Source organism: Cupressus sempervirens, chromosome 4 (assembly GCF_028749045.1).
Source record: "Cupressus sempervirens isolate cs-2001-9-10 chromosome 4, ASM2874904v1, whole genome shotgun sequence".
In the NCBI taxonomy this organism is placed as follows: domain Eukaryota; kingdom Viridiplantae; phylum Streptophyta; class Pinopsida; order Cupressales; family Cupressaceae; genus Cupressus; species Cupressus sempervirens.
Window position 1 is genome coordinate 715737279 of NC_143121.1, and position 14938 is coordinate 715752216.

Below are 14938 nucleotides of genomic sequence, written 5' to 3' on the forward strand. Positions count from 1 at the left end.
TTCAAGTTCTAGGCCTCGAGAAAAGATGGGGGTATTTTTGAAAGATTTCGTGATAATCTTCCCAGGTGGCATTATCCTTTGCATACTGATCCCACTGGACCTTGCATTGAGTCACCTCCTGATTTCGTAAGCATAGCTTACGTACCTCGAGTATTCTGAGTGGTTCTATTTCTACCACCCCTGGTTCTCGCACCTCTAATAGGTTCCAATCAATTATACAATCATGATGAGTAATGTATTTCTTAAGGTATGACACATAGAAGGCATCATGCATCTTGGAAAGGGTTGGTGATAAGGCAATTTTGTAGGCTAATGGGTTCACAACTTCCACTATTACAAAAGTTCCCACATACCTTAGGGCTAACTTGGCATTCTTACCAAACTTGATAGTACTCTTCTGAGGTTATACTCTTAATAGTAGCTTTTCTCCCACTGAGAATTCCCTAATTGTTCTTTTTGCATCTACATAACTTTTTTGTCTGTCATTAGCTTCCTTCAATCTTTGACGAATCTGGATTATCTGTTCTTCCATTTCCTTAAACACTTCAAGCCCAACAACAATCTTATCTTCCAATCGATTCCAATTCATAGGAGTTCTACATTTGCGGCCATATAGAGCCTCAAAGGGGGCCATTTTAATGGTGGATTGGTAGGAATTGTTATAAGAAAATTCTACCAAAGGTAAATATGTTTCCTACTGATATTGTCAATCTATAAAGTAAACTCTCAAAAGATCTTCTAATTCCTAGCTTACTCTTTCTGTTTGACCATCTATCTCAGGATGATAAGCTAAACTAATATTTAGTTTAGTACCTAGTGCTGAAAATAATATTTCACAAAATCTGGAAGTTATCCTAGCATACCTCTCTGGAACTCCATGCAATCTAAAAATTTCTTTTATGAATTAATGAGCAATTTTTGGTGCTCCATCAGTTAGATTTCCAAGTATAAAATGAGAAACTTTTGTCAGTCTATCTACTACTACCAGAATGGTATTGTGTTGATTTCGTATCACAGGTAATCCTTGTACAAAATCCATGAAAATTATCTGTCATTTCCATTCTGGTACTTCATTTGGGTGCATGAGACCGGTTGGGTTATCGATGTCCTGCTTTTACTCTTTGGCATTCTAAGCATCCTGCCACAAATTATGTTATATCCCTTTTCATTCCTTTCCAACAATATAGAGGATTTATATTTGACAACATTTTAGTTACCCCAAGGTGTCCTGAATATAGAGCTGAATGAGTTTCTTCCAGAATCATTCTTCAAAGTTCAGTTTTGTTGGATACATAAATCTTGTTATGACATCTTAACAATCCATCCTCTTCTAACCCAATTTCTGAATACTTGGAATCCTGTGGGTCCCTCATGAGAGCTAGGTTGGTCTCTACATCAAATTCATCATGCTCTACATGTAAAATCTCGTCACTTAATCTGAAATTTATAGTAGCCATTGCAGAAATGTGTCTTCTCCTACTTAAGGCATCTACCACTCTGTTTTCCTTGCCCTTAATATAACTTATGTCAAATTCATAGACTACTAAAAATTCCAGCCATCTTCTTTGTCTAGCATCTAGATTTGGTTGAGTGAAAATATATTTTAGGCCATGATGGTCGCATCGTCAATTAAAAGGATTTCCAATCAAGTAATGTCTCCACATTTGACGAGCATGAACAATAGCTGCTAATTCCATATCATAACGGGCATAGTTCTTCTCATAATTCTTCAATTTCCTAAATTCGTATGCAATTACCTGTTCATCCTACATTAGCACACCTACTCCTTCTCTTAATGCATTAGTTATAACAACGAATTTCTTTTGTGGGTCAAATACTCTTAGTATGAGTGTTGTGGTTAACTTTTCCTTCGAGTATTCAAAAGTTGATTGACATTTTTCTATCCATACAAATTTCATTCCCTTTATCTTAAGTGATGTAATTAGGTAAGCTATTTTGGAGAAATTCCTGACAAACTTTCTATAGAACCCTGCCAATCCCATGAAACTTCTAACTTTTGTCACATTTTTAGGTATAGGCCATTCCTTTATTGCTTTGATTTTTGACGGATCTACAACTATTCCCTGAGCTAATATAATGTGTCCCAAATACTGAATTTCCTTTTGATAGAAAGCGCACTTAGACAATTTTCCATATAGTTCATGTTCTCTTAACCTCTGTAAAACTTTTTCCAGAGGTTCTTGATGTTCTTCTTCATCCTTTGAATAGATTAGAATATCATCTATAAAGACCAATACGAACTTATCTAGGCAATCTTAGAATATGCTATTCATTAAGTTCATAAAAGCTATTGGAGCATTGGTTAACCCAAAAGGTAACACTGTGAATTCATAATGCCCATACCTGGTTCTAAATGTAGTTCTATGAATATCTTCATCCTTAATATAAAGTTGGTGATATCCTGATCTTAAATCAACTTTTCAAAATATTGTTGCGCCTTTCATTTCACCAAAAAGGTCATCAATTCTAGGAACTGGATACTTGTTCTTGATAGTAACCTTATTGAGCATTATGTAATCTATTCATAATCTCATGGCTTCGTCCTTCTTCCTAACAAACAATATTGGGTCTCCCCATGGTGAAACACTCGGCCGAATTAGTTTCTTGTTTAACATATCCTGTAATTGTATTTTCAACTTCATTAATTCTATGGTAGTCATTCGATATGGTGCTCGAGAAATAGGTTATGCTCCTGGTATCAAATCTATGGTAAAATCAAAGACTCGAGATGGTGGTAGACAAAGGAGTTCTTCGGGAAACGCAACTTGATAATTCTTTAGATAGGAATATTTTTTTTCAAAAAAGTCCTTCAACTTTTCTCTGATTTCCCCATCTTCAAAAATGTAGTCATCTCCATATGTGGTGTTTATAGGATCTCTCATGTCATCAACTCTTATTGCAAAAATCACACAGCCTTTTCTTCCATATTTCTTAGGTCGCATGGCAAATATCTGTTTTGATTTAACTTCATGTTTAATCCCTATAATGCTTGTAGGTTAGCCTTGGCCATCCAAACAATCTACAGTTTTGGCAAGACAATCCACCTTGGCCTTATGCTCACTGAGCCAATTAATGCCTATAATAATATTGTAAGACCCAAAAGGTACTAAATACAAATTCAATTCAGTGGAGAAATTTGGAAAATCAACCTGAGCCTCAAACAAACACTACTCTACCTTAGCCCTTGACTGGTTTGCATACTCAACTATCCATGGTTTTGCCATAAAACTAGATCTCTTTGAAAATCTACTTAATAGCTTAGGTGATATAAAACATTCAGAAGCTCCAGTATCAATTAAAATAGAGACAGGGTTCCCATAGATCTTACCTGGAGTTTCAATTGGGCCTATCTGTTGTTCTACTTGTCTAATATCCAAGGTTGTGTGGATTCCTTCCTGATAAACATGTTGTTGTTGTGGAAGAGGTGGTCGGTGCGGCTGATTGGTGTTGTGTTTGACAGGGCATTTACTAGCATAATGATCTCCCTCACAATTGTAACATCCCGAAGGTGGCCCCTTCTTTTCATTACTCTTATCATTTTTACTTGTAATGGTGACCTTGCTTCACCTCTGTGAGCATCACCTAGATCCAATGAGAGCATTCTCATGCGAGATGGAGTCATGTGTGAATCACTACTTATCATGTATGGGCCAATGAGTTTGACTAAAAAACAACATAGTTAAATCCTGATAGCAAAATCACAATTTGACTTGTTGTGGAAAATACCTCCTACTTATCAACAAACTAATATTCACCCCTTCTAATTCATCTTAGCTCTGTCCAAACGTGCTAAGTGGGGTCTAATGCCTTCCCAAACAGCGTGTCTATCTAACTATGAATTAAGGTCTGAGAAACAACACCCACATGCTTTACTTTACATTCAAGAAAGCACAAAAGGGTTAAGGGAAATGTTTTCTGCCCTCAAATTTTATATAAGGAAAGTATTACAACTCTACATGTTCAAACTGAAGCCAAATGCAAATATAGCCAAGAGAAACCTCAGTATCCAATTTCAAGAAACCACATGATACTTCAGCAGCACTATGAATGTCCACATCTCACAACTGTTCACCTATTCCTACTCAGCACTCTGATGAATTTATCCCAGCATCATTAACGAAGTATCACCAACATGGCTTAATATGATGTCCAAAGCTCAACGAGAGCTTTATAAATTAATTGAAAAGCTTACAAATTTTTAAAGCTTACAGAAGATGCACGCTCGAAATAAAATTAGAAATTTAAAGTTCTAACTTTGACAACGTAATACTCATAGACTTTGAATTCCTCCACAGAACAAACACTTAAATTACATGGCCTGAAAATCTATTCAATTGTGGCCTCGTGAATTAAGAGAGAGCCATGCCTAAGCCACAAAGCTAGGAAGATAAAAAACTCTTAGTTGGAATGCATATTAACTCTCAAAGGAAGACCAGCCTGCAGACCATACCCGAAAAATTTGTTGTTGGGATCAATTATAAGGCTATGAGTTTATCAAACCAGATCTAAACTTCCAAAAGCTCCATATCAAATAAGTAATGATGTAGGCAGTATTAGATAGTAACTTTCAAGCATTTACATAGATTCCCCAAAGAGAATTAAACACGGAAAGACATAGAAAGTCATCTCACCCATATTGCCACTATTTTGGATTAAAAAGTGATATTACACTATGGGAATTATTGATTCCTTTGTCCCATAAGGCAATTGTTGACTCTACGATACTGATTTTGTCATTCTCCTTTTTAGCCTCAATAACTTGAAAACCAGCCCGATAATAGAGGATATGAACTACAAATAGAACTAGGGAGTGTTGCTAAGCCTTGGACAATACCATATGCGTCTATTGGCTGCAGATAACTTTGCACCTTCACCCTTCCACAAGAACTTTTCATGCTTCTCTTGTAGGAGAAAACCATGCAATAGTGCACCAAGGTACCCAAAATGTGAAAGGGCTTATACAAAGAATAATTTGAATGTTTTTTCAATCCCCAAGATAGAGGAAAGTCTTCTCGTCATCCCACAATCATATGCAAATCAGCAATGAAGGAATTCGGCCAACTAGACGGCTCCCCTTAACAATCATTAAGTTTCTTCAGCATAGAAAATCTAGGCAATGTAGTCATTCGATTTCCTTCTTATGCTAACGGAATGACACAGGCTCTTTATAGAGGATGAAATGCAAGCTACCTTTCTCAGGAAATATGAAAAACATTTCACAGTGATGCCAAAATGAAAGAATATTGTTAACTCTCACATATTTCTTTTTTGGTCCATAAGATTCATGTCAATATTTGGCATTGAACTTCATTAGTTGATCCAAACACAATTTTTCGCCAGACCCAAATTCTTTAGCATAGCCCAATCATAAAATATTGTGATAAGTGGTTTTACTTGAAGTCACAAATATTTAATCCTTTCGCCACACCAATACACCAAAATAGTAATCCGTTCCAATATTCCTCCCGCAGGCCAATCAAATCACTTACTGAAGTAATATTTTGGCACCACAAAAATACAAGTCTCCCAACAAATATTTGTTGTAGTGTTGATATGCTCATCCAAAAGGTAAAAATACCAAACTCATCAATCTATCACTCACTGTAGAAACTTCAATAATTCTACAAATGGCATCATAAAAGACAAATAAGCCCATACAACAATCCATCTTTTAATATAATTCAGAATAAAGCTTTGACTTCATCTTAAAAAATAGAGACAAAGAATATTCACTTATGTCAGTCATGAAACCTCAGAAGCTGGCAGATGGACCAATCTGATACCACTGTAGTGTCCCCTATGGATATTTCCTCCAGATTTTACCAAATCTTGTACAGAAATGTAAACAAACAACTTGAAAGAAACCTGATATCTATTCATCCAATAGATTATATTAGAAATCATATATAATATAATAGATATCAGAAATTAAATATGAATATTACCATCAAAAGAGATAAATCATGACAACCTTCAGCAGAAACATAATAGAAGCATCTTCCAAAAGTAGCCACAGAACTTACAGTGGGAATGTTTGCACAGAAAAAAACACAATCACAAATACAAGTTTTACAGAATGATAGCTAATCCACACACCATCAGCAGATCTATTATCTTCAGCAAACATCAGCTAGAGCATATCTTTCACTACTGTATCTAGTCTTCTTCAAGAGGGATTCCGTCCTCAAGAAGGCTGAGATGTATCAAGTCCAAATATCTAAAACCCACAGGGTTACAATCAATGAAATGAACGAACTCAACATGCCCTGCATAATACTCTCAATGCAGTTTTATAACTTTTGAAAGTCCATTGGCTTTTATTTTCCTTACCTTTTATCTCAACTTTTTATATTAAAGTGACTTTATTTGATTTCTCACATTATTAAATCACTATAGTAATTATATAATATTATCCTTATAATGTACTTTTTAAAAAAGAATAATATTAAATAATTACATTAATGGCTTAGTAGATAATTAAAATTAAACATGTTTTTTTATCATTTAATTACAGCTTAGGCCAAAAGGGGACAAAACACTACTTAAGCCTCCAAAAGCAATTTATCTATTAGCAATAGCTTGATTGGCATAATGATTTTTAGATCATGCTCATCAAACTTGTCATGATCTTCACCCACAATTGTTGGTAATGTGTTTGTACCAATGAGAGCCATGTCAAGGTATTTATGCGCCAGGAAAATGTCCAATATGTTGTTGGCTGATGAAGCCATCACTCTTGCAATTCATAATCATGAAAAAAGTAAGAAAAAAACTACCTGCCTTGAAAGAAGACGACCTAAAAATTTTGGACAATTTTTAAAACCCTACGTAGCAAACAACATAATTTTATTAGAAAATTGTGTAAAAATCGCAAAACATGTGCCTACCTACTGCAAGCTTTAACCACTAAAAATTAGCAAAAAACACTATTTTGTGTGAAAAAATGTCAAAGAATATTATAACACCCATCATGCAAAAATTTTGTCATAGCATGATTTGGTAAAAAATCATCAAAAATTTGATGAGAAAGCTGTGCAAATTGCAATTTAAACAGCCATACATTGCTCAGAATATAGGGCATGGTTTAAAAATAAATACATGACATTTCCAAAAAACGGAATAAAGAACATGCAACTTTTCCAAAAAAATGGCATAATATTCAATAGAAAATAAAATTATGATTTTCTCACCAAATAGAGTTCACACTTATTAATTAAAAGAACTCACAATTTCCAAAAAAAAATTAAGATTTGCAGATTTTCAAAACTATATGAATCCCTTGCACCAGACTTGTATCATTCCAACAAGATGAAACTACAATATTGCAAAGTTAGGGTAGAATCAGATGACCCATCACAAGTAAAGATTACTTGCCAAAACATAAAAAAGAGGACATATAAACTATTTGATTTATCAAATGACTGGACTTTATTTCAAATACATCAATCAGCTTCATCAATATCTATATTCTATTCAAGCATTGCAAAGTTCATGTTAACTTTCTAAAGTCCTAAGAAACACAAATGAACCAAATAAGAAAGAACCTGGTAAAGTAATTTCTCTTCTTCCTGAGAAAGTGTACTCAACTCCCCAGCAATTTCTGCATTCCTTCGCCTACATAACATCCAATAAGGCTTAGAAACTCGAACTAGCTCATTATGAAAATATCAATCCATAAAAATATTGAACATAGAACAGAGCCAATATGTGGCCACAAAATTCAACAGTATTTTCTTATCACAAAAATCGGAAATAGAAACCACAAAGGAAAGTCTGTTTTCCACTATCAACGAAAGAGAAACATTTGAGATTCTCTCGTGAGAACGTCGTCTAAAATTCTTCCTTTAGAGAAATCCAATCAGATTGGTAATATCTTCAAACCCATAACCCATAAAGCCAAGTGGCTTTGAGGACTTATGTCGCTGCCAGTTTCATAAACTTCAAAATTCACACTACTTAATCCACCAATGTTTCATGAAGGTTTATACGTGCAGAAATTTATTCTTTGGCAATGCATTCAAGTAAAAACAAGATCCTTTTGTATCGTAATTTGGGTTTAACTTGTTAGTATTCTTTATCAATATATAATTACTATGTTATATCATTTTGTCATTGCTCCTATGCTTAGTCTTCCAAACCATTTAATCCTGATTCCACTTCTTTACACCCAAATAGCCTCCTGTTAGCATCAACACAGTCTGCAATTTCCATAAACAAACAAACTCTATCTTCATAGATATCCACAGTACTGGACAACCCAACAAAACAGCATGTGTGTGTGTGTGTGTGTGTGTGTGTGTGTGTGTGTGTGTGTGTGTGTGTATCATGTATTACCACTATATATATATATATACAACATAACATATATCCCTTTCGTTTAAATTAGATTAAACAATTGCTAATTTATAATTCCTACTTAAATCCTAGTTTCTTATTCCTCTCCTAATCACTAAGCCTAAGACAGATGCTAGTAAATGGTAGCATTACTGTGACCAGGGCACAGAAACAGTCTGCAGGCCGCTCCCTCAAGATTTCTACCCATCCTACTTCTTTTCAGTTGGAAAAAATAGATGAAAATAATGGAGTTACATGACACCAAAGAATATAGTAAGTCTATATGTTTTTTCCTTTACTATACATAGACCCCCTTAAATCTGACTATTTAACAATAAAAGGTCACACCATCAACTCCTCATGTACACCACCTCCATATCTTTGACTTTGTGCGATTTTCCATAAATGTTGATTGACTCACCTCTTCCATAGTGCTTGTTGGCCCAAGTGTTAAAACTAAGCTCTCCAAAGTTAATCTTGGTGATTGAAATAGGTTATCTGCCAATCATCATCTATATTCTGGCAGTCATCCCAATCATTACTATGACCACGATAATTCACTTTGCTAGTGTCAATTAAATGATTTCATCTATCAGCTGGTGTACAAAATTGGCTAGTCATTGATAATATTATATTTACTTTGGAGCATTAAAAAAATATTCTTGCCATAAAAAGAAAATTGTAATATAAATTTTCATCTCCAAACTTGTTTCTCATTTTACAAACTTAAAGGTTCGAGGAAAAAATCATTATCGAAGAAGAATAAACCTCAAAGACTGCAAATCAAGGTGAACATGAGCCTCATCAGCTGATACTTGCAGTTTTGCCTTTGCAAGAATTGCCTGTTGTTTGGCATACTCAACTTGTGCTTCGACCCACTGTCTCTCACTGATTCCAAAACTGTTCACAAGGTAAAAGAGAATACCTATCAGCATCCAAGTAATAATTATTCAATATTTTCAAAAATGTTAAATAAACTCTTAACATTTTTGTTTAAATAGCATTTCTAAGAACTACAAAACAAATAAGAACAATAAGGTGAAATAGTATCTTCCCAGCAGATTTTCCCTTTCCTGTGTATTTCTACAATGGCACTTACATGGAACGAAGGCGTTGAAGTTCAACAACCCGATGATGGTAAGATTTTTCTGAATCTCCTGAAGAAATCAGAGTTAAAGCATTCAACCTCAACTTAGTGATATGTTATCCAAGCAAAAGAAATAATTATAAGACACACAACAAATGTACACAAACATAAATTAAGAGCTCATACCCACCACTTATTGCTTAAGTTCACAGAACAACAATATTAGATACACAGATTTATTTCCTCTGCTTCAATTACAATAATTTGGCTTGTCGTTTGCAGGATGCAAATTGAACTCAGCTACTGTTTGCAATAAAATCAATAGTTTATTAATTTCAGTTTTTGTGCCAACCTTTTGTTAGCACTTCTTTGTACATTATGTACAATGTAAAATTAACTGTGTGGGCATTTTGCATGTAAACAATCTTGATTCTTAACCTCTCTTTAATTTTTTATCTCAACAGTACAGATGCCAGGCTTAAAATTCCTTTTACTACAAAGCTAAACTAACCAGTTTTCCAGCTTAAGCAAAAATATTAATTTAAATATTTCTGTTTAAGCTGGAAAAGTGGTTAGTTTACACATCAACATATGTATTCATCAAAACAAGAAAAGAAATACATATTACAGCAGTTGATTAAGTACAAGGGTCATAAGAGAGCAATAACTGTGAAGCATGCAATGTTACTCTGCATGGTAGAAGATTTATGTTACACAAAGTCAAACAAAAAATTTATTCATTGCTCGACTTGCCAAACTTCCACCTTACAGCACAAAATTCAACTATGAATCTTGAATGAAATTTTCAGTGGCATAAGCTTAACAAAAACTCTCAAAACATTCAATGTGTGCAAGGCACTTGATTATAAGCTTTCTAATAAAAAACCTCTCAAAAATAATAATGAGCTGATTATTTTGAACCAACCATAATCTCTATGCCGAAGATGATATAAAACACTTTCATACCATGAAATAAGCTTTCCTCCAATTCATATTCTGATTTCAGAGACATTTACCACTTTAAATCAAATCACTTCATATGCTGATTGCAGAAAGAGACTTACTGAGAGGTTTGACATGAAGGTTCCAAAAGCCCACTTCAGGGAGTCAGCCTAAGCAAAGCAATGGGGAATAGTTGACAACTATAATGAAGAATTTCAGAGGCTCTTCATTCCAGCTTCAGATTAGCTCCTTATTTAGTTCATGTGATTTAGCAAAGATAAGAAATTCAGCTTTCTTAAAGTCTCAGCTCAGACCTGATGAAAATTCCAAGATCCCCAATAAAGATGGGTGATTATTGTTTGTATATGAAAGCACCACCTCTTATGTTGCGTGTTGCGATCCAAGCTTTTATTGGGCCAACTTAAGCTAAGAGATCAAGTCCTTCCAATATCACATTGTATTTCCCTCAGAATTTTTCTGACAACAAGTATTGTGTTTTCCTTAAATATCACAATGATAGACTGCCATCTTCAACACATTGCTCACTCAATGTTTGCACTCAAATGTGTAAGACCACAGTGGTTGCTTAATCTACTGCTCACACAATTCAATCTCACAATCAGAAGCTTGAGCCATTATCCTATTTGAAGGTCCTCCTTGATCCGACTTCAATAATTCTTCTCTTAGAGTGACTTCAATAAATTGGAGAGTAGGATGGGGTCCCAACTGAAATTCCAATGCTATCAAGCTTGCAGAGCTAACTGCAAAGATGATGATCAATTCACAAAACATAAATCGATTGACTGCTTCCAACTGAACTCATTTTATGCTCCCTCAAATGCCTTTTCCCTCCAAAACTAATTAAATTCAATCACGTCAGTAGCATGGAAAAACCCTCCTTGACTAATATTATTTTTAAAATAGGAATATGATGTGTAATACTAATTAATTATCTTAAATCCTTTTATCAACTGAAGGAGACATTACAAAAGGTACAGCCAGCACTAGATAGTACGACCAGCTACAAAGGTTGTAGAGCCAGCCAAAAGACTAAGAATAATCAGCAACATCTACTTCAAGCCAAACTTGGAAATAATTTTGCAAATCTGCATTGAAAGACTATATAGAATAATCAAACTAACACCATTGGTGCACAATTGTGACTCCTCAATGAATTCATCATGTTATTCCCCAAAATTACCTCTGAATAACATGGAGAATGTTGCCTGCAAAGGTTTCTATCCTCACACTAGAAAAGAGTAGTCCTCCAGAAAAAAATACCAATAGCAAATATCAAACACACCATGCATGAAATGAACTCACAAAATGTCTTCCAAAGACTCCCACAAGAGGTTTGAACCCTTTCTCCTAACACACTTTGTTTACTAAAACACATCTTTTAAATTCTCCAATGTTGCATTGACTATAAAAGGCCCATATATTTAAAATAGGTTGCTTTTCACTTTGTAACTAGCCCTGCATAGTTCCTTATTAAAAAAATTAAAATAGCAACAAAATGAAATCTATCATTTAATTTTAATAATAAACAACCATCATTCTTTTATTTAGAACCCCTATAGACCATATAAAATGTTGAGATAGTCATCAAACTAACCCCATCAACAATACTAAAAATATCAGCACTGCCAACTGGCCCAGTTGTTGCTCAAAACTTACTAATCGTATCGAATGACTGACCCACAATCACTCCAAAAAAGGGCATTCTACTCATAATCACAATGAGACCTCAACTAACTATCAAATATCATCAAACTGCTCAATAAACTGCCTCCGAGGCTCCCTAACCATAAATCATAAGCCTGCGAATTATAATTATCAGATTCTCTAAATTATAATTATTGGTCCAATAAATCAACCAATAAAGAAGGGGGCATTACATCCTTCATGTGAATTATAATAATTGGAATCTCTAAATTCTTGTTTACTCTGCCAAAGAAAAGGATACTTGAGAACAGATTGCCCAAAAATTGTAGTTAGTAAGGCTGCCTTCTTAAGTAATGAGAATAATTAATGATGCGAAACTCGTACAGTGCTTGGCAAGTATCTTATAGATTGTGTGTCTTTTTTGCTGAATAAGGTGTCACCGAGTGATGGTCCATAATATTAAACTTAATAAAATATTTACATGTTTTTAAAAGGCCAGCCATTTATAGACAATAAAAACTACTGATTATCTACTAATTGCTGCCAAGTGAGTAGACTCCCAAAATAGAGTACAAAAAGCAGATCTCTTTTCAGCTTTGAGTGACAAACCAGACCCAACCGGCTCATTGCAAAAAAAGACACAATGATTGCACACTCATGGCAGAAGAAACCTTATTTTTCTTCATAAAAGGCCTCAAAACCAAACACCTTGGCACACTGTGGAAGCCAAGAGGTTTTGCCATTGGTCTGAATACCTACTATCGTCCTAAAGAAGTCTCTAGACTCTACCCATTGTGGTTCAAAAACGGTGGAACTCAAGGTTGTGTGAATCCAAACCCATTATGAAGGGTTTGTAATGTCCCCTTCCTAAGATTACTACTGTAATGTCCCCATTTCCAGAATCAATTTTAATAATAGAGTGAACATAAAGTATAAATAAATAAATAAATTGTAATTATTATTAAAATAATAATTATATTGATAAATACTAATAATATCTTATAAGAATAGAGTATCCAAATTCTTATTTAATAAATAGAATGATGATATTAAACTAAGTTATCTTATATACCATCTATTATATAATTATCTTCGAATTATTATTATAATAGAATAATATTATCAATAAATAAAATATATAATTGAATAGAGATGCTAATATAATAATCAAGAGATCACAAATAAATAATAATAAAATAATAACAATAACATAAATAAGGGATATAGAAATGATAAGAATAACACATTTAATTATTAATATTTTAATTCAATCCAAATATATGTGTCAAGATAAGGTACAAGTATACAGACAGGATAATGGACGTTGAGCACACACCCATTTATGGATCCAGATGTTGGTCCAGACTCAGCACGGATGTACTTATAGGAATCCATAATACTGCATCTCCTATAGACCATGACAATTGGAGTATGCAAGTGATATAGGATACTTGGAAGTCAGTCTAATGTTTTTAATACCAACAAACTTTAGTCAGACCTCTAATGTATAATAACCATTTCATATCTGATGAGTATAACCTGTATTATCATCATCTATATCAATTAGTTTGTATATATATATTTATATATATTATAGTTAACAATTAGCAACATAATTTTAGATGTGACGCAGAGCATTTGGTACACATCCAATATATCTATCCGGTGCTAAAATCATTGTCAACCCATAATCTCACCCGCATTAATATTTTTAACAGAACTGCAACCATTGTTACGATTAATATCATAATCATACTAGCAGTTATCATTTAACATAATTAATCATAAATGAAAAGCCACAACCCACATGGCGTGGAGGTATTAATGAAGGAGGACGGATGAACAAATGGAGAGCAGGAAGAAAAGGATACAGGAGATATCCTAGATACGCAGGCAGAGATATATCCAGACACGTAGAGACTGATTGTAAGGGCAGACACAAGGAATTAAATTGCACTTCAGAATTACATCATTACATTAAAATCTGTTATTCTTGTTATACAGTTTGAAACTATACTTAAGAGAAGGAGGATCATCTCTCTTTGAAATTGATAATTGGAATTACCTAATCAAACACTTATGGACAAAACTGGTCAAATAACAAAATGATGGCTCGTTAATGCTGACAAATTCTTTCAGCAGAGAACAATAATTTGATAGCTACTTCAGGATACTGGAGATAATAGACCTGTGAAGAATAATAATAAATTTGCAAGATCAGACTGGGGCAATATCTTAAATATCATAGATGATAGGATCCTATTGAAAGAACTTAAAAAAATACATTTGGGACCAAAATTGAATCACAACAAGAATTTAGAAGATACGTTGACAATCATAGTCCCCATTGTTGTATCACTCCGACTCATTCTCTTAGATAAAGATTCATTGGAACCATTTGTGGATATTGTATCAGAAATTACAGTGGTCCCCCACATAAATATTATTCCTAGGATAGTAATAACAATAATTCCTCATTGTAGCTTTTAGCATTTTATTCATAAAATAGATTCCCAGAGCAAGGCCTTAAAGAAACAAGTTCTTGGTGAATTGAATTTGTATAATTATTTTGATTAATTTGACCAAGAAGACAAAGGATCATTACAACTACCTTCCTAAACAAACCTTTCTTTCTATTGTTATGATTAGCTTCAAGTCTGATATTTATAGGACTTTAATTCAGATAATAATGATGAATGGTCAATTCATGAACAAATACACAAAAATAAATTCATCTGACCTTATTGTAGAGGTTAAGATTGGCTCAAAGTACAGCAAGAAACAGTAAGGAAGCACTCAGAATGAATACTGTATGGTGAAGCAAATGGTCATACCGTACGGTCCATACAGAAGCCACAAGGAGTAAGGCAGCCAGTAACAGAGACCGCA

The 14938-nt window shown here is 33.9% G+C and overlaps 1 protein-coding gene across 1 annotated transcript in view; it reads right to left on the minus strand.

Annotated features, from left to right (window-relative positions):
• Nucleotides 1-14938, minus strand: part of AUG3 (HAUS augmin-like complex subunit) — a 254323-nt gene that overhangs the window by 97864 nt on the left and 141521 nt on the right. Inside the window, exons 8-10 of the mRNA XM_089826625.1 lie at nucleotides 9455-9512; nucleotides 9124-9255; nucleotides 7566-7635 (exon numbers count right to left, since the gene is read on the minus strand). Coding sequence (XP_089682751.1) covers nucleotides 7566-7635; nucleotides 9124-9255; nucleotides 9455-9512 — 260 coding nt within the window. The remainder of the gene's footprint in view (nucleotides 1-7565; nucleotides 7636-9123; nucleotides 9256-9454; nucleotides 9513-14938) is intronic.